General features: G+C 57.8%; 1 protein-coding gene and 1 non-coding gene across 12 annotated transcripts in view; both read right to left on the bottom strand.

Annotated features, from left to right (window-relative positions):
• Positions 1–3521: 3521 nt before the first annotated feature.
• The window catches only part of ALS2CL (ALS2 C-terminal like), a 31532-nt gene continuing 8775 nt past the window's right edge, over positions 3522–26278 (bottom strand). For 3 of the 11 annotated variants that reach the window (XM_043885531.1, XM_043885532.1, XM_043885527.1), the window contains exons 2-27: positions 22357–22485; positions 21442–21566; positions 20502–20700; positions 20107–20172; positions 19487–19652; positions 18854–18985; positions 18016–18135; positions 17081–17139; positions 16867–16933; positions 16232–16428; positions 15144–15209; positions 14634–14732; positions 14385–14546; positions 13319–13430; positions 11933–12010; positions 10926–11056; positions 9587–9760; positions 9336–9432; positions 9070–9227; positions 8448–8516; positions 7355–7528; positions 6144–6186; positions 5051–5112; positions 4795–4944; positions 4406–4502; positions 3522–3990 (exon numbers count right to left, since the gene is read on the bottom strand). In XM_043885531.1, the coding sequence (XP_043741466.1) occupies positions 3910–3990; positions 4406–4502; positions 4795–4944; positions 5051–5112; positions 6144–6186; positions 7355–7528; positions 8448–8516; positions 9070–9227; positions 9336–9432; positions 9587–9760; positions 10926–11056; positions 11933–12010; positions 13319–13430; positions 14385–14546; positions 14634–14732; positions 15144–15209; positions 16232–16428; positions 16867–16933; positions 17081–17139; positions 18016–18135; positions 18854–18985; positions 19487–19652; positions 20107–20172; positions 20502–20700; positions 21442–21544 (2862 nt within the window). In that variant the 5' untranslated portion in view covers positions 21545–21566; positions 22357–22485 and the 3' untranslated portion in view covers positions 3522–3909. Of the gene's footprint in view, positions 3991–4405; positions 4503–4794; positions 4945–5050; positions 5113–6143; positions 6187–7354; positions 7529–8447; positions 8517–9069; positions 9228–9335; positions 9433–9586; positions 9761–10925; positions 11057–11932; positions 12011–13318; positions 13431–14384; positions 14547–14633; positions 14733–15143; positions 15210–16231; positions 16429–16866; positions 16934–17080; positions 17140–18015; positions 18136–18853; positions 18986–19486; positions 19653–20106; positions 20173–20501; positions 20701–21441; positions 21567–22270; positions 22486–25064; positions 25607–26055; positions 26079–26122; positions 26214–26278 lie in introns of those variants that run through there. The other 8 variants (XM_043885528.1, XM_043885535.1, XM_043885530.1 and 5 more) reach the window with 7 other exon arrangements.
• Positions 5410–5482, bottom strand: TRNAC-ACA. The gene has a single exon. It is a non-coding gene; the product is annotated as a tRNA-Cys (tRNA).

The following is a 26278-nucleotide window of genomic DNA, read 5'->3' as shown; positions in this document are numbered from 1 at the left end:
GCCAATGGCCATCAGTTGTGGCACCTGACAACCGAACAACCTGGATACAGTCCCAACCCCTTAGGGACAAACTGTGGCGGCAGACTGCTCAGGAGTCACACGCTCTGCTCACGACCCACGGAAAAGGGCCCTTTGGCGATGAACACCAGTGGGACCCATGACCAGCTCTGCGTCATGCAGGTGAAGACCGCAGCCGCCTGCATACACCATCACCCAGCCTCTGGAGACCGCTTACCCTTGCCCAGGGTACCACTGGGTGTCAACTACAGTGATCCCCTTTCTGGGTACCACACAATAATTCCCACTTGCAGAACAGATGTAGGACATGCCATTTGAGAACTCCTAAACGTGCTGCTACATATCTGAACTCCCCGAACACAACCAGTCAGACAGCGATGCCTCCCTCGTGGTCACGAGTGCCAACATCTGGCATTCATGTGGCATTTCATGCCCAGTATCACCCACAGACAACAGAAGCCATGAAAAGATGAAGTGGACTCTTTTTTAAAAACTGGGAAAATAATAAGTGGATCCTAATTGTGGCAATTTTCCAGAAATGTACCACCGTTTAAGTACACTATTTAATTAGGACGGAGGATGAGAAAAGGCCCACCCTGCCTGCAAGAGACCCCAGCCACACAATGAGACTTCTCCCACCTCCATTTTCCCCTCCTGTGCCCACCTGCAGGAACCCAGGCCACAGGGTTCTGTGGGAGGCCGAGCCGAGAGGGGACCAGGCAGCTTGGGGACATAATGAGCATGAGCAGCAGGTGACAGCTCCTAGGGTGGTCCTGCCGGCATGGCCAGCATGATCTGAGGTGCCATGTAATAATCTCCTAGGGATGAACCCATCCAGAGTAAGAAACGGTGAGGATTTTTTAAAGGGTTAAAACTCCCATGCTGCAGGGACAGGTCATAAAGATACTGACAATGGGGCCATGAAAGAACAGCTGTTCTGCTGGTGGGAGGAGACCTCAGACCCTCTGGAGGTGAAAGATGTTGTGGGGTGGGGTGGGCGGCATTAGTGACTTGGCTGTCACCTGCAGGACCCCTGGCCCAGCCTGTCTTCTGAGAATGCTTTGACGACCTCATCCCAGACCATCGCCATGCCTTCTGATCTGAGTCCTGGACACCCCCTCTGGAGACACTCTGAACGGAGGACTGACTGGGGAGGCAGGATGGCTTCCACCAAATGACAAAACAATACTTCATAGATGCGGATATGAACTCCCTTAGCTTCACCTCATTACGGCTGGGGCCCTGTGGTTACTCTACTGTCAAAACAAAAACAGACTCCTCTTGTGTGCTTCCTGCAGAACTGAACTGGTTGCTGGTTCTGTCACCGCCAGCCCCCACCTGGTCCTGCTGGTGGGACCAGCCCCCCTCTCCTGGTTTCTTGCCAGCTGCCCTTGGACCTGAGCCGGGGAGGCCTCCGCCAGGGGCACTTGGTCAAAACTCGGGTCCAGCTCCCCCTTCTCTCTATGTAGCAAGCGGAGGGAGCAGGTGAACTGCTCCCTGGTGAACTGGGACAAGCAGAGGTCCCTGGTGAACTGTGGGGAGCAGGCACCCACCTGTCACACACCAGTAACATGATGGAGCAGGGGAAGGGGCCCTAGAGAGGGCTGGGGAGCGGGGAGACTTCTGCCTTGGGACACGGGGCTTCATGGGAGCGTGGCCTGTGAGGATGGCGCAGACTGGGACCAGAGGAGGACATTTCTAGGGGAGAGAGCAAGGGGCAGGAGCTGGAGAGCAGGGAGGGCAGCAGACAGGTTTGACTGTCGAAGGGAAGTAGTCGGGGTGGGGCAGGGGGCAGGGGGAAGCAGGGGTTGAGAGCTTTCCTGAGAGACTGCCTGCAGGGCCAGGGCAAAGGTGGGTCTCCAGAGTCAGGGCCGCAGTGGGAGAAAAGTGGGGTTTGGGTTGTGTGACTCGGACACATCTCCTCACTGAGAGGCCATTTGCTAACTCTCAGGTGTCTCTGTCTTTCTCAGCCCGAAGTCTAGGCCCTTGAAGGCCAGTGTGGCCCTTCAGAGCCTGTCAGAACTCCATCAGTGGGAAGCATCTCCCCTGGCCTCTCTCCTCTCCGGCCCTGGTGAACACAAGTCTTGATTGAGACAGACTGTGAAGAATTCTACCACTTCCTCGCGATTGTTGCTGAAAGCAGAATCCTCACTCTGGAGAGGAGATGGGGACCAGAAAGATGGGGGGCAGAGGCTGCTTTTCACATCAACGGGATCACTCGAGGTGCTAGAGTCCCTGGTTTCCAACCAGACTCGCAGAGTGGACACCAGGGCTCTTACCGCAGCCAAGGGGCTCCTGCAGCAGCTGGAGACACCATCACTGAGGGTGGACACGCCTGCCCACAGGCGGCCGTCACCATCAGCCTCCCCAAGGGACTTAGGCAGCAGGTGGTCACCTGGCTCCAGATGTCTCGTCTGTAAATGAAGCACTGACCTCAGCTGTCAATCTGCTGTCTAATCTGAAGGCCCCTGCTGGCTCTGCAGTTGTGCTGAAAGGGTCTGACAGCAGAGCTGCCCTGGGAATCTCCCGAAGCCCTGTCGGGAGGCCCCAGTTCAGTAGGTGTGGGCAAGCCCAGCCAGAGGATGGGTGAAAGGGCCCTGGCGAATCTGAACTGTGGTGAGTGGGCACCAATGCCGGCAAAGCCGGGGAGTGTGTGGGGAGTGAGGCTGCTAGCATCACACCAGCTCAGCGCTGCCCTCAGGCAAGGCTGCTGTCACTCGTTAAAGGACGAGAACCAGTGGACAACTGCTGGAGAGCTACCACAGTCCTGGGTGAGGGGCATGCCCACGGCATCCTGGGGATCCCTATTCTTCACCAGTTCAATCCTCTTGGCAGGACCTCAGCTTCCCCAGGTGTCCTGAGGACACCACAGGCCTATCTGGCAAAACCAGAGCCCAAAACCTTTCTCCATTCCAGCTGTTCACTTGGCGGAACCAGTCAGGGAAGCTCACCCTTGCCCCTTCTGGGGACAGCGCATCTCTCTGCTCAATGCTCCCTAGTGTCTCTGGGGGTCCTTGGATTGGCCCCCTGAATCCTTGGGCACAGTCGCCCCCGAACCCTTGCACCCCTGCTGTCCTTCCGGCATGCAGGTCCACAGAGGCCAATTCCCTTGGCACCTGCTCACAGTGAGGCAAGCAAGGTGAGTTTCTTTCCCCTCTCCCTCCAGCCTACTCCAGCATGGCCATTATATGTGGACTGCAGTTCAGAGACCCCCCCCCCAAGCCCACTCCTTCAATTGCATACCCGATGAGGGGAGGGCCTCGCCAGAGGCCACCCAGCAGGGTGGAGCTGGAACAGTTCCTACCCTGAGGCCCTGAGAGGAAACAGGTATAGAAGATGACTCATGGGGATAAAAACCCCAATAAAGGAAGCAGTCGCTAGCAGTTTGGAGCCTCTGACCAGCACAGGAGAAATGGAATGACACTCCCCATGACACAGGAACTTCACTTACAGCACAACAGACCAAAGTCAGACTTACGGAAGGATGCCAGAAGTCAGCAAGATGGATGGAAGGCTCTTTACAGACCCCCTAGTCCACCATTTTACAGATGGCAACACTGAGGCCCAGAGCGGCTCAGTCACGTGAAGGCAGGTCTCACGCAAGGAGAAGTCAGGGTCTCTGCCCTCAGTGTCAAGGAGGTTATCCAAGGCTGGCCTGGAGAGTGGTGGGGGGCAGACCACCAGCTCTGGGGCCACACCTGTCACCCTCACCCCAGTCAGGACTCCAGCAGCATCTCCCTGGAGAAACTGGACCTCATCTCCTCAAAGAGTCAGAGTCACCTCCAGGGCCCATCCTGCCTTCTGCCCCCGGGGCCAGGCTCGGCCAGGCCCAGGCCACAGGCATTCCGCAGCGGCCCTCTCAGCTCTGCGGTGTGTCAAGGAGAAGCCAAGCTACCATGGCTCCCTGGAACTCCAGCGGCTGGGCAGGCGATGCAGCCTCATGTCCTCCTTCTGGATGTGCTCGTAGCAAGACTGGCAGGAGAGAGGCGAGGCTGAAGCTGGCTGGCCTGCCCACCCCCAGCAGCACGCAGGGGCTTTAGGGCCTGACTCGGGTGCACCCACTCCCAGGTCTGGACCACTGTGTCTCCAACTGAGCCCTCAGCCACAGTCTGAGGAAAGGGGTCCTTCCCTCTCCTCCTGTGCTCAGGAACGCAGCATGGAACACACTCAGCCCTGGGGAGCAGAGGGCCGGGATGTGCTATGCCTACTTTCCCCCACCCAGCCGCTTTTAACAAGGGCTGTAGCAGGGGCTCTGTGAGGACCCCTCCCACGGAGACACACACTAGCTGTAAATGTGAGCGCATCCCCGTGATGGTGTCTGGGGCAAAAGGGGTCTGCCCCAGAGGCCAGGGCATTCCTGCCTGGGCCAACCGCTTCCATCCCTCACCTCCAGGGCCGTGAGCAGGAAGTCATACAGGCCTCCTGTGTGGAGAGGGTCCATCATGTCACGGATCAGGTGGATCTCGGCTCCCAGGTGCTGGATTCTGGAGCACCACCACCACCACCACGAGAGGGAGAAGGGGACCACTCAGGACAGGCGCCCAGCAGTTGGGAAGGAGCCCTGGTCTGGGTGGCTAGACACCTGGGCTGTGGTCCCTGCTGTGAGTGGTACACATGGGACCCTGGGTGGGACTTTCTGGGCCTCAGCTTCCCCATCTGTCCCAAGAAAGGCTGTGCCCATAGACTGCAGTGTTCAAAGGCTTTGCAGTATGTCTTGGCTGGGGGCGGGCAGGGTGGGAAGGGAAGCTCCTGGGCCCACCCCCAGCTGGGGCTCACTGGGCACGAGACACCACGTAGATGAGCAGCGGCAGCAGGTCGTCCATGGGCAGCTTGTGCTCCCGGCCCAGCACCCGCGACACGGTGGCCTCGATTTCCCCGTACGTCCTCTCCAGCACCTCCAGCTTCTCGCGGGGGTCCACCGTGGTGCTGCAGCAGGGTAACTGGCTCCAGATCAAGGCCCTCGGGTTCAGTCCCAACCAGGAGTCCCCACATTCCTGCCTCCCATGTCCCCCTCCCCAGGCTGCGGACTCACATCATCTTCTGCAGACACTCCGTGGCCGACAGGAAGCACTTGTCTCTGACCAGGGAGTATCTCTGTGTGGTCGGGAGAGGGGGTTAGATGAGGCCTCCCCTTTCCAGGGTTAGGGCTGGTCCCCAAGCCCCTCTCCACCCATCCCTTCCTCATCACTGGTTTCAGCACAGCTCTGCCCAGAGGGCTGAGCAACCCAGGGCAAGTCACAGCTCCATTGTAAGCCTCAGTTCAAAGTGAAGTCGCTCAGTCGTGTCCGACTCTTTGCGACCCCATGGACTGTAGCCTACCAGGCTCCTCCGTCCATGGGATTTCCCAAGCAAGAGTTCTGGAGTGGGTTGCCATTTCCTTCTCCAGGGGATCTTCCTGACCCAGGGATCGAACCCGGGTCTCCTGCATTGTAGGCAGACGCTTTACCATCTGAGCCACCAGGGAAGTCCTAATAAACCTCAGTTTACTTGACTGTAAAGTGGGATAAACGGTCTCCAGGAGGTGGGAGGATCAAGGTGGATACAGAAGAATCATAGCAGCCAATGGTCACTGGGTGCTGCCCAGTTCTAAGTGCCTATGTCAACAGCTGTTGAATCCCAGGGCTTGTTGAAACACAAATTCCAAGTTCCCTCCCTGAGTTTCTGACTCAGTAGGTGTGGCGTGGGTCCAAGAACTGGCCTTTCTAACGAGTTCCCAGCAACGCTAATGTTGCCGATGCAGCAAGCACACTGAAAACCAGCGCCTCCTCTGCTCCGGCCTGCTCCCCTCCTCCCACAACAATCGCGTGAGGGAGTCCTAGTACTGCAGCAGGGGTACTCCCACAGATGTGGAAACTGAGGGACAGAGATCAAGGATTTCGCCCATGGCCATACAGTCAATAAAAAGGGTGGGGCCTGCGCTTGAGCCTGGCCACTGTGGCTGCACATTCACCCGCAAGGAGAACCAGAGCAGTGCAGAAAGCCTGCCGTCTTCTCCCTCACCCGCCTCTGCGGCCTGAGACTGTGACTATGAGGGTATAGAGCTGCTCGGAAGCCTGAGCAAACCCAGGGCCCAGCTGAGGTTCAGGCCCCCCTCTCCTAGGCAGGTAACCGGCCCACCCTCTCACCTGATTGGTCGTCAGTGTGAGGTCCTTGAGGGGCCACAGGTGCCTGAAATAAGACGGGAGATGGGAGGCTTTGGGCAAATTCCCTGCACCCCCACGTCCCCCAGGAGAGCTGAGCGGGAAAGGGGCTGGGGGTGCACAGTGGCATCTGGGGGCCAGTGTGCGGAGCCCAGGCTACAGGAGACCAGGGGGGATTCCTTGAGAGGGCAGCCCTCCATGCAGCCCCAAAACAGTGAGCAGAGAGGGATGGTGCTGCAGGCCAGGGCACCCTCCTGCACAAGGCCCTGGGGGGTCCATCCAGAGACCTCAGCTGTGGAGACTGCCCCAGGGGCTCAGTGAGCTAGCGCAGGCTGGTGAGAAGTAGGGATGCCATACAAGGGAAGTACAGCCAATGAAGCAGGGAGGCCAGCATGGAGGAGGTGGCGCTGAGGCGGCAGGAGGGGCGCAGAGGGAAAACCCTTGGGAAGCCGTTGACAACCAGGTCTCTGGGCTGGTGACTGGTCAGATGCAGGAAACATTCACCACAACAGAAAGGGAAACAAGGGTTTCGGGGAAAGGTGGATAGGAAGCACCATTACCTTGAGAAAAGGGGGACCAGGTGTGGGAGGCAGGGGTGCATTCACACCCTCAACACTCAGATCGAAGGGGCATGGAGGATACAGGATGTTCTGATTACTGAGGGTAGAAGGGAGGCTCTGACCTGCTTCCAGAATAGTCCTCGGTTTCCCCCTTGAGGATCATCCCTCTCCCACTCTCAGTCCAAGAGCTGGGAGCAGGTGATATTACCCCAGCCCCAGCAGTAGGTACTGAGGTCAGCCTGGCCAATCTGGGCCACAGCCGGCATTCAGGGACACATTCAAGAACCTAGCCATGCCAGGGAGGAACTTTAGAGGCTCCGCTAGAGCTGCTGGGAAGGAGACACCAGCTCCTTGTGGGGAGAGTATAAACCTCAAGTGACTGGTGCTGTTTGTCACCACACAGGGAAACCAGAGACACACCAACAGAGAGAGAGAGAGAGGTTGCTTCCTTTTTCATGCAGCTGAACACCTAGATCCAGCCATACCTGAATCTAGCCATACTAGCCACATCCTAGAACTTCACAGGTACATAAGTCAATTAACCTCTTCCCTTTTTCTCTGAAGACAACTGGAGTTGAGTCTGCATCCTCTGCTACACAAGAACTCTGGCCAACGTGGCATGGGGGGGAGGCTTACTTCTGCACGTCCAGGAACTCAAGCAGCTTGGTGTCGGGGAAGAGGCTCAGGTTGGTGATGCCCTGGCTGTAGAGGCTGTCCTCCCTCTCGTGAAGAAGCAGGTAGAGAGTGAAGAGCTCCGAGTAGAAGCTGGGCAGCACGAGGGGAAGCATCAAGCCGTGCACCCGCAGGTCCCTGAGTGGGAGCCACCAGGACGGCTCAGGGCCAGCAGGGCGGGCGTGGGCATCTACTTGGGGTGCCCCCACGAGCCCTTAGAAATCCTCGTTCCACCTCAGTGTTCCTGCCTCCAGCCTCCCCCATCCCCAAGAAAACCCTTCCCAGCCCCATTCTCAGTCGTTTCACAATCAACTGACATCTGTGACCACCTCATGCTCTCATTCAGCTTTGAGAATCAACGTGGCAGGCGAGGTTGGGTTTTGATCCACACTTGACTGAAAGCAAAACCGGGCCCTGATGGGTGAGTGACCTGCAGCAAAGCTGTCAGCAGTCATTCCAGGCTAGTCCAATTGGGCCTCCTAGCTTTCTGTGCTTGCTGGGACTCAGGGGGAGGTTCTCCCTAAGGTCTAACCCCGTTTCCCATGCCTCCTGCAATGCAGTAACAGAAAGCCCCCTCTGATCAGGATCCCTGGGCCTGGAATCTGAAGGCAAGTTGTGAGGTTTGGTCTTGGGGGGGACTGAACCGAAAGATTTAATGACCCACTTAATTCCTGCTCTGTGTGACCTCAGGCTAAGCTTCTGCCAGGCCTCAGTTTCCCCATCTGTGCACAGGAAGAAGGACGTGCCTGAGGAAGCTGCTCACCCTCCAGGCACCTAAGAGATGAGGGGTTGGGATAACATGCTCAGAACAAAGGTGCATTTGATGCATGGTGGCAGTGCCCCTTCCCAGGCTGCTCAAGGAACAGAGGTCCCAGGTCTTTATGATTCCTGAATGGTCAACGAACAGCATGTGGTCAATAGCATGAACCCCCAACATTTCCTCAGAAACACCTCTTTTCCCTGAGGGAAGTCCCAGGAGCAAGGTATAAGGATTCCCTGGAGCTGAGCCTGGCTGCACCAGGGGAGAAGACCCCACAGACTTCCTGGGGGCAGTCACCTTGTCTCTGCATCTTCATCTTCCTCTGGGGCCTCACCCTTGCGCTGTAAGGCAACCTGCAGCAGGCCTCTGTGAACCAAAGAGAGGGGCGGTGTGGCTGCCATCTCCCACAGAACGAGTCACCCAAGGCCAGGCAGGTGGGTTCTGCTCCCAGAACCATGAAGCATGAGGCTTGCAGAGCCCAGCTGCCCAAACCTCAGCAGTGAGGGGGATGGGAGTACAGGATGTCCACCTGAGTGTCCCGGAACCCCGGAACAGAACGAACTATAGCATTTAAGGTTTCGGTTTGTGATGTTTGATGGGGTCACAGCTCAGCCAGGACAGGACAGAAGATGGGCTGTGAGCCCAGGTCAGGATCAGCCTGCAGTGGGGTTAGAGCCAGCCCAGGGCCGGGGCTCGGACTCTGGCTGCAGTCAGCCTTGTTACCACCTCCCCGCCGTCTAACCCACATGCCCCCCAGCTGCACACTAACCATCCCACCCTCTGCTTCTCTCTCAATCCAGACCCAAGGCAGAGGTACCATTCCTACCCAGGGCAGCAGACAGAGCTGAGGCCTAGAAAGGGCAGAGCCCCCCGCCCTGGGGACAGGGCAGTGGTTGTCCCCGAGTGCCACTGAGCTCACCTGTAGGCGGCCCAGAGCTCCTGGGCGTGCTGCTTCACCTCCTCCTGCGCCAGCCCCTGCAGGTGCTTGTTGGCCCCCATACCTGCGTATGTGGCCTGGAAGGTCAGCATCAGCGTCCGGAGCAGCTTCCCCAGGGGATGCAGAGAGTTGCTCAGAGCCTGGGCAGGTGCGACAGCCACAGAGAGATGCTCAGCCCCAGGGCAAGAGCACCGCGGCCTCTCAGCAAGGCCTGTCCCCTGTGGCCAGCACCCTCCCCGTGGCCTCACCTTCCTGAGGCACCGCTGCAGGGCCTCGGGCTCCCGGTACTGCCGCAGCTCCTCCAGGAGCTCCTCCACGCTGCCCGCCTGGTCCTCGGGGCGGGTCCTGGGGCACCACCCACAACGTCTCACCCAGGCCCGGCCCGCCCCTCCAGAATGCCTTCTCCACCCTCCCCCGCCCCCGCCCACTCAGAGCCCACTGCCCCCAGCCCTGGGTCTGGACACCCCGTGGGTACACGCCCCCCGCACCTGGGCCTCACCTCTCACAGCACAGGTACTCCTGCGACCTGCGTAGCTCCCGTGAGCTCTGCACGTGGAAGCCCAGCAGGGCCTCCTGCAGGTCCCCGGGGCAGCCAGCACGAACAAAGTCCCGGAAGGGGCCATAGACCCCCTGCCAGCGGCTCTCCACGGGGAAGATGCCCTGGCCCAGCTGCCTGCGATGGAGGTGGCGGGAAATGTGGACAGGGAGGGAGCCATGTAGGACCCTGTCCAGCCCTTGGAGAGGCGGGGATATCCAGCCTGGCCAGAGTTAAGGGCCCCCATGCGGTGGATAGACTGGGGTAGGCAGAGGGGTCTGACCTCCAAGACTCCAGGAGGAGAAACGGGAGGCAGAGAAGGGTCAGAGAGAATCTACTCCACGGTAGAGAAAAGAGACAGGGGCACACAGAGCCCTGGAAAAGAAACAGAAAGATCTGGAGAGCTGGAGGCCCAGTCCAGAGAGTGGGGTCTTGTCCTAAGAGAGGCGAGGGCCCAAAGCCCAGGGTTCCCCGACTCTCCCTCCTCCCACACCTGGTTCCTTCCTGAGCTTAATCCTGTCTCGGTCGCTAGGCCCAGGGGTCTGGCTGTGTGCATGTCTGGTGAGCACTGCCCTCCCCTGTCACACTTACAGATATCCCTACACCTGCACCTGACCCGGGTTCAGGCCCCTAGGGTTTGCCATCCACTTCTAGCTCCTGCTATCAGAGAAAAAGAAACATGCTGGGATGATGTGTTAGGTAAATCAACTTCTAAAATGCTGGCTGGCACCATTAGAACCACCAACCACATCTCAACAGACATAGCAAGAGTCACCACTTGAACACCTGTTTTCCAAAGAAGAACTCTGTCCCCATAAGGAGGAAGTGTATCTGCTTTTCAAATACCCCCATGATAAGGAGAGTGAATCCACTTCCAAGTTTCCTTTTTCACCCTGGCTGCCAGGGAACTCAGAGTCAGGCTAATGTTCAATTATAGTGCCTATCTGCACCTCCCTTTCTTTTAAGCTCAACTCACACTTGAATTGTCTATTTTATTGTCATTTGTTTGGTTTGGAAACTATCTTGTACCTTCCTAGAAAAAGACTCTATGTATAGAGTCTATACATAGCATTTTTCTTCAGTTCTGTGGCATATGGAGTTATCACCACATAGCCCTTGATTCCCAGAGTCTCTGGTAAGGGTTGTGTGACCTGAGCTTTCTGAACTCTCCAAAGAGCTAAGAGGAGGTACAGAAAAGCCCTTCTAACGAGACCTGAGTCTTTGGGGGTAGAGACACAGGCACCCACAAGCACACCCCCCAGAAAGGCTCCAGAATGCACAGTCCAGACGGTCAGGCTCTCACCTCTTGCAGGTACTGCTTGGATCTGGAGGGAGGGCAGCTGTGTCCAGCACACCCTGGGTATGCAGTCCCCTCCCTGACACGCTGCCAAAAGTGCCCTCCAGGGTGAAGCCATTGGGGAAGGTGACCTTGCCCTGGAAGCCGGGAGAGGAATGCAGGGATGTCTGTCCATCTGCCTGTCCAGCTGCCCTTCCACCCAATCATGACAGGCCTCATGCCCGTCATCCTGGGTCACAGAGGCTAGAAACTGATGGGTGGCCTTCCCACCATCCATTCCATCTGCCCCACCCCAAGGGGCTCATGATCCTTCACCCCTGCAGGAGCCCTGACCAAGAGCTGTGCCCACCACCAAGGGGCTTGTCTCTGAGGTAGAAGATGACAAGGGAGCCAGAGAAGGGACTCAGAGGTCAGAGCAGGGGGACCACCACTGAGGCTGGGAGTGGGGAATAAGTCCAGAAGTAGGCAGTGGCCTTAGGGAGGGCGTGAGGTATTATTGGCCCCAAGGAGAGGCAATTCCTTGCTGCACAGGACTGTCCCATTCAGAGCATTTTTGGTCTCTATCCATTAGATGCCACAGTACCCTCAGTCATTACAAAGAGAAAACAGCCCCCATGTGTCCAAAGGCCCCAGCAAGGATACAACTGCCTTCTGCTGGGTCAGCTCGGGCAGAAACTTCCTGAAGGACAATGCCTTCAGGGGACCCCACTCAAGGCACTGATGGTGGTGGTAGAGGGGGTGGATCCCTAACTCTGGAGCCAGTGGGGGACACAAGAGACCACCAGACCCTCTGCACCCAAGGCAAGCCTGCCCATGCCCTCTTGACTCATACCCAATCAAACTGCACCTCTGTGGCAGAGAAAGGTCACTGTACATGCCCCCTAGATATAGTGGAGATGGGAGAGGGCCCCCTACCTTCTCCACCCACCCTCAGTCCTGGGTCTAAGCAGGGAGATTATAGACTCCGGCCAAAGTCACAGTGCAGAGCGGAGTAGGGTCTCAGTGGCTCTCACCTTCCCCAAGAGTGTCAGGTCCCTGGTAAAAGTGCCCTCGTATAAGGAGTCATCATCAGAGAGAAGGATCCCTGGGCCCTAGAGGAGTGGGGAGGGTAGGAGAAGTAGGTTAGGAAGGGCCAGAAGGCTAGGGGTAGGGAGAGGAGAAGGGTCCTGAGCCCTGGCACACCTCCTAGGACTGTGCCCAGGTGGGATGCCAGCCCCTGGACTGCACAAACCCCATGCACCTTGATCCTGGGTTACTCTGACTGACACCCTCAGACCTGGCTTCTCTCCTTCAGCGGCCTCTCTCAGGAAGTTTTCTGGGGGACCCTTCCTTCCCACCTACAGCTCAGGAAGTGCTGGGCTTTTCCTGAACCATCTCCGCTTTCCTGTCACTGATGCCAGGGGCAGCGGAGTTCACCAGGTTCCCTTGCGGCTCTGGCTGCCAGGAAGCTTCAGAGCCAAATGGGATACAATTTGTGTTCTTATTTTTAAATCTATTTTATGTGCCTATTCTTATCTTTTCTTCCTCCTTCAATTCTTTCCAGAACAAAGTGTAGCTAAACAAACAAGCCACAGTATCAATAACCGCCATCAGGCCGAGCCATACTATGTGCCAACCACCTGGCAGGGTGTGGGTGAGACAGAAGGTGGGGGTTGATGTGCCCGTGCTCAGGATACCTGGGCTTGAGACTCATTTCTGTCACTCAACAGAATGTGACACTAGGCAGGTTCTCTGACCTCTCTGAGCCCCACATTTGTCACTTGTACACTAGGGACGACAACATGAACCCCAGGGCTACTGGGAGGATCCCATGAGACCATGCTGGGAGGCCTAGCCCAGAGCTAGGCACCAGGGTTTCCCTGGTGGCTCAGACGGTAAAGAATCTGCCTATAATGCAGGAAATCTGGGTTCGATCCCTGGGTCAGGAAGATCCCCTGGAGAAGGGAATGGCAACCCACTCAAGTATTCTTTTTTTTTTTTTTTTCAAGTATTCTTGCCTGGAGAATTCCAGACAAGACAGAGGAGCCTGGTGGGCTACACTGACTAACACTTCCACTTTCTTTTTTTTCAGGCACCCAGTTAATGGTCTATAAATGTGGGCAGTGGAGGCTGCTGGCATCCTCATTACCATTCACTTCATAATTGCTACTCTAGTGAGTCATTACAATAAATAGGTAACCCGAGCTGCCGAAGGGAAAAGCGAGGCTGGGAGGGCCAGGGACTTGGCCAAGGCCAGGGTAGGCAGGTGGCAGAACTGGATTCTGGCCCAGGTTTGAGCTTGCTCTAGCACATCAGAACCTTGATTCCTGCCCCATCCACCCCTGACCAGCTTCAGTTCAGCTCTGGGGCCCCAGAGCAGGGAGAGGTGGCTCAGGACACATGTGGGTCTCTGTACTCACCACCATCTTGTCTGCCTGGAAGGTGCCCTGGTAGCAGACACCCGCCTGGGTGACCATGACCCCTGGGCCATGGCGCTGGTCAGCCTGCCACATGCCAATATAGCGCTCACCCCTGGGGGAGAAGAGAGGATGGCCGGAGTTGGATCAGAATTGTTCCCATGCACCTTCTGTGTGCTCTGCTGACACGAGACTCAGGGTGGGGGGGCAAGGGGCAGGTAAGGAGCCAGGACATGAATTCACTCAAGTCAGACATGGGGAGGTGAGATCAGGACCCACAAGAGGAACAGAGGGTGGAGGAGAAAGGAAGCCTGCCTGGGGGAGGGCATCCTGGCAGGCTTCTTGAGAGAGGTGGCAGAAAGGACAGATGGAGTGAGAGTGCCACTGTAACACATGCAAAGCCATGGAGGTATCAGTATACGTCAGATATGTGGGGGCGTTCAGTGGTCTAGAGGGCTTCCCTGGCAGCTCAGCTGGTAAAGAATCCGCCTGCTAATGCTCGATCCCAGGGTTGGGAAGATCTCCTGGAGAAGAGAATGGCTACCCACTCCAGTATTCTGGCCTGGAGAATTCTATGGACTGTACAGTCCATGGGGTCGCAAAGAGTCACACGACTGAGCGACTTTCACTTCACTTCACTTCACTTCACTTCAGTGGTCTAGGAGGCTGGGGGGTACACAGGTGTCATGGCACGGATGAGTTCAGAGGAGCAGGCAAGGCCTCGGATGCCAGGCCAAGGACACTGGGCTTTTTTGTCTCAGCCCAGAGAACCCGGAAGGGCTGTGACCCTTTGATGGGACCAGATCATGGGGTCACAAACTCCTCTCTGACAGAGCAGGGAGGGGCTGGGGTTGGAGGTAGGGGGCGCACCTGCAGTCAAGGTCAGGGTCCCTCAACCTGAGCCTCAGCAGCAACTGAGGGAGTGAAGTGGAAGTGAGGGGCTTCAGAAAGACTCTGGGGGACAGACAGAACGGACCCACTGATGACAGGGAACCCATGCCTGGAGGCACTTGGTCTGTGAGGGTCCTCTCTTCTCCTCAATCCTGCTGGGGGGCTGCAGAGCGCTCACCTGTCACTGTCCTCCTCAACACCGTAGCCACTCCGCTGGCCCCTCTCCCAGTGGCCTGTGTACCGGAGGGGCCGAGGGGCCTGTGGGATGCTCTCAAGGACCCCGAATCCATGGCGCAGGCCCTCCTGGAAGTAGCCCTTGTACACCTCGCTGGTGCTGTACCTGAGGAGGTCACCAATGGCTGGCCCTGCCTCCCAGAGGACATGCCCAGCCCACAAGGCTGCCCCCCATCAGATGAGGGTCACTTACTCACAGATGCCATAGCCGCACATGCTGCCTTCTCGCCAGTGGCACTTGTAACAGTCAAACTTATCCTCGGAGGCCTGGGGCACCAGGCGGATGCCAAAGCTGCCAGTGTGGGTGGGCAGGGAGGGAGGTCAGCACTGGGGCCAACGGCCTGAGACACCTGTCACAGCCTCTCCATGCCCAGGAGTGTCCCTGCTTCCGAGGGGCCTTCACAGACAATGAGAATCTTACAGGTGATCAGGTCCTTCTTCTTCCTAAGGGCCCCTCAGGACACCCCACCCACCTCCACCCCACCCCCATGCACCCTGAGAGGGCCTTTTGGCCCTAGACCACTCCCTCCATGACCTGCCCTCTTCTCAGGGCCAAGTTTCCCCTTTAGGACAATGAGTGGGGCTGGACCAGACGGCCTCCAAGTTTCTGCTGGAGGTTTGGGAATTTAGGGTGGGGCCAGGCTGGTGACAGTGATGGGGTGGGAACCCCCACCATGTTGCCCCGTGTCAGCCCCAGCCTTACCCATGCTCCAGGCCCTGGCAGAAATCTCCCACGTGATTCCGCCCATCTGGCCACTTCAGGGTTCCCCTGGAACACAGTCAAGGTCCACAGTCATCAGGCCCATGGGCGTCAGGTCCACCAGACATCCTTCAGCATACACAAGTCCCCCAGCTGGCCTCCGCCGTACACTCTCTCAGAGGCCTCGATCGCCCCTGGGCTGGACTCTCTGCTCCCACGGGGCCTCTTCCCTGAGCTCCACGACCCTGCACGGGCCTTCGGCCCTCTCCTACTCCTGGCACAGCTGCCCCGCAGCCTCACGGAGGGCACTCTATACCCAGCAGGGGAAGTTCCGGAAGCATCCAGGTTGCCTTGTTCCCTTGACCAACAGCAAGCTCAGAGCTAACCTTCAAGTTCAAGCCAAGCACTAGGAGTCAGTGAAGTTTCTACCATCCTCATCTCCTCTTCTGACACAGCATTGCTTTTTCTGTTTTTGTTCATAGGCTTCCTGAAGCCCTTTCTGGAAGTAGGCAGGGTACCAGAAATGAGTGGAATGCTTGCCAGCATAACCCTGGCGAGTCCCTTCTGCTTTCAGGGCCTTGGTTTCGCCAACTGTGGCACAAATTAGGGCCACATTCTTCAAAAGCCTATCTGCCTGTGGGGTCGTATAGATCTGCAGTTGAGGCCAGGCTTCCCCTAGACCCTACCCTGAGGCCTGGAGAAAGTCATGGTTTCTGGATCTACAAAGGGCGTGCTAACACTCCCTCAGGCCATTCTCCTAAGGGCCGCCAGAAAATGCTACACAGACACCAGTTATTCTTTCACCCGCCTTGAGGACAGAACAGTAACTGCGGACCCTGAAGTCCAGTCTCCTGATGCCTGTCCCAAGCTCACCAGCCTCACCGACATCAAGACTATTTGGCACAAACCTACTATGGGCCAGTGCTGTCCAGGAGGACTTGAGAGACTCTGTGGGAGAAACAGAATTGACCAGAGAGGGTAACAGCCTCTGGTTCATGCCCTGAAGCAATAAGGTCCATCTGGGTCCTATGTGCCCCCCAGACTCCCAGGAGGACCCCTGCCTTGCCTGGCCCAGAGCCTCAGTTACTCACTTGCCATGGGGCCTGCCCCAGTACCACTCGCCCTCGTAAGTGGCCTGGCAGAAGCGGCCCTCTGCGCGGAAGGTGTATGCTCCACAGCGGCAGGTGGGAGGTTCAGAATGCTCCAGGCCCGCTCCCAGCACCGGGAAGTCCTTCTTCCCATGCAAGGCCTGGCACACAGCCTGGGTAACCTTCCATTGCCAGACCACCTTGGGGAGGACAGGGGAAACACAGGACAGGTCACTGCTGCTGGAGGCAGCCCCTCTAGGAAGCCTCCTGGGGTGGCTCCAGGTACCACCCCCCCACACCTCACTCTGTCACCTGGGGGAACCTCTAACAGTTCCACACTGCTCCCTAGAGCCTCATCCAGACCTGAGATACTTACTTGCAGTTTTGGGCCTGCCCAGAGAGGCCAAACAAAACCATCAAGCAGGCCCCAACCCTGGCTTCACAGAGAAAAATACCTGCTCTCTATGGCAGTCTGACGCCTGAGCCCAGGCAGACACCTGACTCACTCTGACCATGACTCCAGAGGCTTGACATTCCCAAGGAGCCACCAGGGCAGTATACTTGTGCTGCAACCCTCCTGTCGCCTTCCCTTACTCCCCCAATCCTAGTCCCCGAATTCACAGTCCACCCACACTCACCAGGCCCTGCGGGTCCTTGGAACAAAAGGAGAACTCTTCCTCAGGTGTGAGGAGGTAAAACGTGCACCTAGACAGATGGAGGTGATAAGTAGGTTCTATTCAGTTCTATTCAGAAGGGAGCTGGGGGCAGGTCCAAGTCAGAGCCCTGGGGTGGGCAGGTTCCATGGGGTAGAGGGAGGGAAGGCCTGAGGTGCCACTGGAGAAGGGTGCTCACCTGTCCTGCCCAGGATCTACCCACACCAGCTTCAGATCAAAGGTGTGGATGTTGTGGCCCTGAAAGAAGATGGGGCATAGGTGGGCAAGATGCTCACCTATTCTCTGGTCTGGCCTTGCTCCCAAGCACCAGCTCAGCATGCCCCTGGGTGTCCCCAGGTTGCTCAGTTCAGCATGCCCAGCGCTGAGTCCCCCACCACCCCCGCCTGTTCCCATCTCCAGGGCAGCCCCTCCACCTCCCTTCCCACCCAAGACCCAGGATCAGTCTCCCACAACCCCCCACGTCCTGCTCCATCAGGGCCACCAGAGTGGTCTTCCAGAAATACAGCTTGGACCTTGTGGGCCCCTGCCGGAAACCTCCCTCAAGTCCCTGCTGCTGAGCCTGACACCTGAGACCGCACAGAACAGCCCCAGGTCACGTGCCCCCTCCTTTCTCCACTCGCCACAAACTCTCCTCAGCCTGACCCTCCACTTGTGCTGCTCCTTCTACCTGGAATGTCATCCCAGCTCCGAGAGCCAGACCAAGCCTCCCTTCCTCTGGAAGATCTTGTGTAGTGACCTCTCCCGCCTGGCAATAGCCACAGGAGGAAGTGGCTCCAGGCCCAGGCCTCAAGGGGAGGAGGAGTGTGCCCGACATGGGCAAGGACAAGAGAGGGTCCCACACAGACAACAGGGCATGCCCAGGGCCAGAGGTGAGAAAGGGCTCGGCGACTTTTAGTGAGTGTCTTGTCAGTGTACCTGGAGCACAGAGGGAAAGTCAGGGGTGGAGGGAAACTCAAACTGCATCAAAACCCCCAAACCAGGCCTCAGGAGACATAGATTTCGATGGGCAAGGAGCACCCCTTCCACGCCTCAGCCCCCTCATCTCCCCCAGCCACTTGTCTCTTTCCTCCTTTTTTCAACCACTCCCAAGACCTCTGGCCTGCCCCAGCCCACCTGCAGCAGGACAAGGGCATCATCAAAAAGCAGCACGCGCTCTGCCCGCAGTGGGGTGACTGTCACGGGGATGTCCTGGCTGTCTTGCAAGAGTCGGCGAGCGGGGGTGCAGAGCACATCCTGGTGAGGCGAGGAGGGAACTGCAAAGCTCAGGGACCCCCGTCCTTGACACTGCACCAGCCACTCCACTGCCCGCCTCTGCCCCAGGCACCTCTGCCCACCCTCTGAGCATCTCCTGGAGGCCCCCAGGTCAGTGATGGGCACTGGGGCTCTGAGCTGGTGGGGCTTCATCCCTGGCTACTCCCAGCAAGACGTCACAACGTCTCTTGAAGCCCCGCTTTGTCCTCCTCCACCCCATCTCAGACCATGGCCACAGCCAAGCCCCCATCAACTCTCACCCAGGGTTCTACGACCCCCGCCTCTCTCGGGCAGTTCTTATCCCCTTCATTTCTCCTTCTAATTCTCTGCTCTAGGCCCCAGCCTGTCACGCCTTGTCAGAGCACAGGGGATTTTCCCCCAGTAGGGGCACTATAGGCAGTGGCTGGAGGGTGCAATCATTCAGCGATATCCCAGAACAAGATGATGTCCCCAAGGCAGAGGGTGTCAGTTCTGTAACCACTCTTCCAGAGCCAGCAGCTCACATCCCAGCCCAGGAGTGGCTCAACAAATGCGTGAGGATGGCTGGACAAAGAAATGTCACAGACACTTGCTTTAGCCACTGCCCTGTTCAGGTGGGAAAACTGAAGCATGGAGAATGCAGCAGGCAGCTTGAGCCACCCAGAGGGCCCCTGCTGGATGGGAAGGTCTTCTCAGAGCGCCCTTCAGGCGTGGAACTCACCCTCAGTCGGCTACTCAGAGTGGACCAGAGGGCCTGCGTGGCTGTGGCCTGGTCCAGCTCCTGCCTCATGAAGGACTGCAAGTCCCCAAAGAGGCCGGCGGCGTGTATCACCAGCTCCCGGGTGGGGTGACGCTGTGGGGGGACAGAGCCACCGGGGCGGGAGCTCATCAGAACCTTCCCCCACTCTGGGATGACTGCCCCAGCCCTGCCCTGGCCCAGCTGGTCAGGGGTTTGTTCTTTTCTCCCTGTTGGCTCTTCCTCCAAGGAAAGGTCAGCAGGAGGATGCCTCCAGGGGATTCAGGACCATCCGATGATGCCCCACCTGGGCCTGGGCCACATGTCCTCACACCCAGCACTTGAGTCTACATCTGCTCCCTGGGTCTCTGCTGGCTCCGCCACGGCAGGTCCATGTAACTCAGATACCCCAGGGCAAGGACATGGCCCTTCAAACCCCCAGAACAAGATGATGTCCCCAAGGCAGGCCAGGTCCTTTTCAAACAAGGAGTTCCTGAGTAAGGCAGGTTCCCTGAGCCAGAGGCCCATTTCTCCCATCTGTCAGCTTCCTCGTGGAGGCAGGTCTGGTAAGTATCGATACCGCCCTGGCCTCCTGCCCCCTGCAACCCTGCTACCTACCTCCCCGATGGTGTCCCCGAGGCTCAGCAGGAGGAGCACGTACTGCTGCACGTGATGGGCGAGTGGCTGGCGGAGGGCCTGGAGCAGGGCCGTGCCCACCGAGCCCTCGGAGCTCACACCTGACAGGACTTGCCGCAGCGCCTTCCGCTGGCCCCGCCAGTACTCACTGGGTGGAGGGAGGGCCAAGCACCCCGTCACTCTCCCCTCCTCTGTTCCCGCACCCACCACCATTGCCTCCTTGCCCTGGCCAATCCCTCAGATCCCAGGACCAATCCCAGACCCCAAAGCTCTCTCCCATGAGAACAGTGGCTGAGATTTGGGAGCAGCATCTCAGAGACTGAAGGGATCACTGATAACAACAGCCCTCCCTGAGTAGGAATTAGGAATGCTCCCCTGCCCCAGGGTCACTCCCGCTAGTTGGTGTCTGGCTTCTGCTCACAGCCTCCCAAGGCTTCCCTGCCCCTCTTCAGGGGTGCGGATCAGCGTGGGGTTGCCAGAGCCAGGAGTGCTCAGGATGAGTCCCAGGCCGTGACGCTCACTGCTCTGGGGTCGTGGCTTCCCCAAGCCCTCCCTCCCAGACACACCCCACTCAGAGGCCCACCGCAGCACCCTGTGCTCACCTCCTCCTCTTTGCTGCCTTCTGAAAGGCTTGCACTGCCACGCAGCATGTGTAGGACTCGATGTACCTGTAGGTAGCACCGGGGACACCCTGCAGGCCCCACCCTCAGCTCCAGACCCAAGGGCCTGCCCTTCTGGGGTTCCTAGATCCTACCGGCTGAGTGGCTACACCCTGAGGGCCTGGCTCTGGGCACTGCTGATCTTGAGTCCTCACTGACCCAACTGGACAATTCTAATTCAGAGTCTTTCTTCCCTGGGAAGTCACCAGGCTCAGATCTGGGGTGTCTGAGCCGCCACCAGGCTAACAGCCAACCCCAGGGCTGAGCGCAAACTTTTGCTGAAGCCCTGAGCCAGGTTGAGTCCCAGCGCCACCCCCAGCCCGCTGGGACTGTCTTACTCCAGGTGGACCTGCAGGACACGGTCCGCGCTATGCAGCAGCAGCAGGGACTCCAGGCCGACGGCTTCGGGGCGGCACAGCCTCTCCCGCAGCGAGCGCAGGCTCTCCTCCGTCACGTCCCACAGCTGTCGGGAGCTCCTCTGCAGCTGCTGCAGGAGCTGCAGGCACTCCCGGCCCCAGGGGTCTGAGGCCTCTGGAGCTGGGGCAGGAGCGCAAGCACCCGGTGAGCGGGGACAGGGCCGCTCCACCTTCCAGGAAGCATGAACTCGCCCTGGCTGGGCACCCAGGGGGCAGCAGCCCCACGAGACCTGGAGGTCCCTGGGACAGGACTGGAAGCCCACGTGCCCCCTGGAGCTTAGCAAGGGACAGGCAGGCTGCAGCAGTGGGCGGCACCCTTGTGGGTTAAACAGGGGCACATGTCCACCTCCTTGCTACATAGGGGCAGCACTGATGACCCATGGCCACCAAGTACACGCAGTCCCTGAGTTTCAGAACTTCCTCAGGTCCAGAATGTGCAGTGGTCCCCTGCCATTTACTGACATGCCGATAGAGCTACAGAGATGAAGGCACCTGCCTAAGGTCACTTCACAGACCAGGCATCCTGCCTTCCAGTCATGCCCTGGGTGAGAGCAAGATGAGAATTTGGGCAGAGAATCCAGACCTGTGCCCTGGGAGAGATGGAATATCATCTCCATGCACAGCAGACCTAGGTTAGAATGGGGTTCAGAGCCTAGCTCCCCGGGGTCCCTTTGAGAAGGAAGCAGCCAACAATTGGGCGTGAGAACCCTGGACCCATCGAAAGCCACCCACTTCAAATGCCACCGCTCCCATCTGCAGCTGAGAAAGCCGTAGCTCAGAAGATCCAACCAGGGAGGACTCCTATTCCTAGCAGGACAGTTCCTGTGGCCCCCACCTTTTTCACTGGAGAGCCTCAACTCACCGGCCTCGAGAAGGGGCTGGAGGACAAGGCTGTTGATGCGGGTGAGGGTGTCTGAGAAAACCCCCTCCAGCCGCAGCAGGGCCGCCTCCTCTGGGCTGCACATAGCCAGGGTGCCGGACTCAGGCCTGTGGACAGAGCACAGATTAGAGCAGCTGTGGGGGCGTGGTCAGTGCTCCCCTCAGGTCACATGCCCAAAAGCAAGGCCCATGACCACCCCGCCTCAGAACTGAGCAGGGAGCCCAGGTCACCCCAAAGGGAAGTTCTAAACAGACCAGTGACTCCTGTTTATGCTCCACTTGGACCCAGTTGAGGGGAGCCTGAAGGACTAGTAGACAGGGCTCAGAATTGCCAAAGGAAGCAACTATTTTTACCCAAAAGGCAGATGCTCCTTAAGCCCTCTGGCTTGTTCATTCCCCCACTCAAACACCCACCATGGCTCCCAAGGGCTCAGAGTAACATCTAGTAGTACTCTGAGCTAGCCCCCTCTCCACAGAGTCTCTGGAAACAAGGATACTGTTAGAAGGGCACAGCCTTTTTCTCAGGGTCATGACTCAGGACCCCCTGTCAAACAACAGGGCCTTGTAAGCAAGAAGAGGTCTGGGGAAGGTAGGGGACTGCCTGCTGGGGCATGAAGGATGAACAAGAAATAAAAGAGGCAGAGAGGACAAGGCATGCAGGTGAGGGAACCGACAGCAAAAGCTCATTAGCATGAAGACCCAGGCTCGGCAGGGAGCCCACGGAGAGCTGCCTAAGTGGCTGGCAGAGGAGCCGTGGAGGGGCTCAGGGTGGGGGAGTGGTGATATTCAAGGTCAGACTTGGGGACGCATACTCGGTGACAGCTGCAGACGAGACAATGCCAGGCAGTGAGAGGGTGAGGTCAGCGTGGGCAGGAGCCGGCCCCGCCACGCTCCCCACCTGGACGATCCTGCAGGACGGGTCCTGCTCCACGTGTGGGGGCTCTGGGGCTGAGCAGGTCTTTGTACCTCCTGCTCTGGAGAGGGACCCACCAAGAAGGCAGGATCACCTGAGAGAGGAGCCTCCTGACTGGAGAGAGAGGAAGCAAAGGGCCGAGGTTCAAACCCACCACCATCGCCAGGCTGCAGCCTCCAATCAGACACAGCCCTCTCCTACCAGACCTGGCAAACGAGGTCATCTGCCCAGATTTCATGACTATACATCTTAGAATTGAAAATTAAATTCTCAAAAAGAATTCATTTGAACCAGTTCTAATGAGATGGATGAAACTGGAGCCCATTATACAGAGTGAAGTAAGCCAGAAAGATAAAGAACATTACAGCATACTAACACATATATATGGAATTTAGAAAGATGGTAACGATAACCCTAAATGCAAAACAGAAAAAGAGACACAGAAGTACAGAACAGACTTTTGAACTCTGTGGGAGAAGGTGAGGGTGGGATGTTTCGAAAGAACACCATGTATATTATCTATGGTGAAACAGATCACCAGCCCAGGTGGGATGCATGAGACAAGTGCTCAGGTCTGGTGCACTGGGAAGACCCAGAGGAACTGGGTGGAGAGGGAGGTGGGAGGGGGGATCGGGATGGGGAATACGTGTAAATCTATGGCTGATTCATATCAATGTATGACAAAACCCACTGAAAAAATAAATAAATAAATAAATAAAATAAAATAAAAAAAGAAAATTAAATTCTCTTTTAATCCCAGACCCTCAGACTCAGCCTCTCTCCAACTCTGACACTCTGAGTTGGTTGACCCGGCTGGAACTAGAGACATAATTTGAGGCAATGCAGGTAGACCCAAAAGCCAAATGGGAAGGGGTCTCACCACCTCCTCCCCCCTAGCCCCAAAGACACTGAAGGGTATTCCAGGCCCCTGGCAGAGCCTATGATTCCCAGGGAATTGTCTCTGGGGCAACAAAGTGAGGCAAATGTCTCAGAACTCTGGCCATGGGCCCAGGCATTCCTGCCCCACCTTTCCTGCTGTTGTTGTTTCAGGAGGGTGAGGCCTTGGGAGGGAGAGGCAGGAAGGAGAAATGACTGGACACCCAGCTGCACCCTTCTTCTCTTTCTGCTGGGCCTGTAGCAGCCCAGTCTGCTTTGGAGGACTAGGGGAAGGTTGCTCCAAGTCAACTCAGACAGACCAAGCGAGCCCAGCCTAGGAGTCAGAGGTGCAGCAAGTGTGGCCTGGGCCCATCTGACTCTCACCCCTATCTCTAGAAACTGGTGGAATGGAAAGACCCTTTGGAAGGTGAACTTCCAACCTTGGCTGGCAGTCTATCAGGGTCAGAGCTGACAGGTGAGGACCCTGGCTAAAAGTGAAGGGGGGAGGGTGTGCTTAAGATAGGCGGTACAGACTAGAGACCAGATCAGGGTGAGCTGGGGACCTGCAGCAAATAACTCACTGGTGGGAGGGCTTGAACATCAGATCCCTGATACTATGCGGGGCCCACCCCAGCCAATGCCACATTTGAGGTGCTCCTCTCCCCCTCAGGTTTCCTCCCCTTGCCGCATGGGGCTGCCAGTTGCTCCCTCACCCTGGACGCATGGCTCACACCTCAGCAGCTCCCACAGGCCCCCTCTGACCTCTGCCCAGTCCTGGCCATTTCCCAGCTTATCCAGGGCCTTGCTCATCTCTGAGTCTCAATCACCTTCTCTATGAAATGGAGAAGACTAAATTACAGTTTTTTACTCTGACTAAATCACAGCTTTTTTAGTCTTCCCTAGAAAGGATAAAGGAGCTTCCCTGGTGGCTCAGGCAGTAAAGAATCCGCCTGCAATACAGGAGATCCAGGTTCAGTCCCTTGGTCGGGAACATTCCCTGGAGAAGGGAATGGCAACCCACTCCAGTATTCTTCGCTGGAGAATTCCATGGACAGAGGAGCCTGGCAGGCTACAGTTCATGGAGTTGCAAAGAGTCAGGCATGACCGAGTGACCAACACTTTCAGAAAGGATACACTGATGGAGGGGAGCTCCTCTGGGTATGGGGACCTGTTTCTCAGCCTCCCTTACGTCTCAGTGCATCCTGGGGCCCCTGGAGCTGAGTCTTACAGACCCAGACTGGCAACACTATTCCGGGACCCTTCCAGGTCTGTGGCCCCAGAAGGATCTCTAACCTTTGAGTCACACTGCCCAAAGGAAAGGCCAGAGGTTAAGCATTGCTGGTGAGGCGGTGGGTGGTGAGAAAACTGCATTTGAGGCTAAACATCTGATCTGGCAGTCCCAAGAGCCTCTGCTCCCAGGATAAGAAGCTCCCAGGCTTCACCCTAGAGGCAATGAAATATGAGGGCAGGAGCCAGGCCAGGCATGAGTGTGCCTGAGTGTGTACAAGTAAGGAGAAAGAGGTGCTGAACCTAACACCACAGGGACCCACAGGAGTCTCCTCCCTCAAACACTAGTCCCATCACCAAGCCATGGCTTGTTGGTGAAGGGCATGGCCTTCTTACCCTCTCACTGCATCCAGTTCTAAGGTTCCTTAGGAGTCTGCACAGGAGGTACATATGGGGAAACTGAGGCCCAGGAAGGAATGGGAGGGCCCAAAGACACTAACTATAGAGCACATACATGGCTCGGACCCAGGCGTCCAGCTCCCAGTCCCATGAAGCTCACTTGAGCTAGGCAGTTCAGAAAGGCGACTCACCTCAGGGCACACAGCAAATACCTAGGCTCCCCAGGCAGCTTTCATGTTCACCATGGGGCAGGGTGAGGAAAGACTGGCTAGTCTTGGCACGCCCAGGTGAGTCAGCTGCCGGTCCCTGCAGCTATCTAACCAGCAGCCAGACCTGCTAGCTCACTCTCTGGCTCGCTTGCGCACACACTCTCTCTCTCTCTCTCTTGCATTCTTGGCCTCTGTCCACGCTGGGTCCCTTTCTCCCCTGCCTTCTCCAAGGCCTGGCCCCTCAGGCCCCTTGGCCACACCCTGTCACGGTACTCTATGATTTCCTGGTCTGGCCAGCCAAGGAAGTGCTGCGTGCTGTGGAGGCTTTTTCCTGGGCTGCCTTGGAACCCCCTTGATTATCCAGCAAACTCCTGGCAGTAGACAGAGAGAGGAGGGAGGAGCTGCCCGACGGAGGGGGCGCTGAGCTGTCACAGCTGACAGCTCCCAGTCTCCACCTGGGCCTCTCCCCTACACCGTTCCTCTGGGCCTCAGTGGCTCCAAGTACCTTGTCCTAGACCCCACCCCTCACCCTTCCGATCTCCCTGGTGGCATTTTTTTCACAGCTTTCCTTCCTCTCCCTGGCCAGGCACACACAGTCACTGGAATTTCCCAAACATGGGATCTTGTTCCAGTCACCAGGCGTTTGCCCATGCCATTCTCCCTGTGGCAACACTAGACTGCGTCACCTCCTGGCGCCAAGTCCCTCAAGTTGGGTACTAACCACGAGGTCGCCCCACAGCCCAGGCCAAGCCCCTGGGCACTGCCCTCTTGTCAGGCACGGGACCAGGGAGGCTGTCGCGTGGTGACAGGGTGACCAAGGGGCAGGGAGGACGAAGCTGAACCCCGCTGGGAGGGAGGGGCCTTCGGACAAACTCTGACGGGCCCCGAGCGAGCGTGAGTGCTGCCGAGGACTAAGCAGTCGTGGAGGGGCGGCGCGCAGCGGCCCGAGAGGGCGCGGAGACTAAAGTCTCACCTGGAGCGAGGAGAGAGGACAGCAGAAGGGCTCTGCCCCAGACGCGCGACCTCCACCCCGCCCTTACCTGTGAGGCGCGGGGACCCACGCGGGGGAGTGCGCTGCGGTTGCTTCCTCGCGGACACCCGCCCCTCGCTGCCCCCGCCCCTCGCTGGCCCCGCCCCCACTCCCTCCCGGCCCCGCCCCCAAAGGCAACTCCGCCTCCCCTGCCTCCGCCCCGCCT

The sequence above is a fragment of the Cervus elaphus genome, chromosome 24 (genome assembly GCF_910594005.1).
Source record: "Cervus elaphus chromosome 24, mCerEla1.1, whole genome shotgun sequence".
In the NCBI taxonomy this organism is placed as follows: Eukaryota; Metazoa; Chordata; class Mammalia; order Artiodactyla; family Cervidae; genus Cervus; species Cervus elaphus.
The sequence above is the reverse complement of the archived record's forward strand: the minus strand, read 5'-3'. Positions and strand labels throughout refer to the sequence as shown.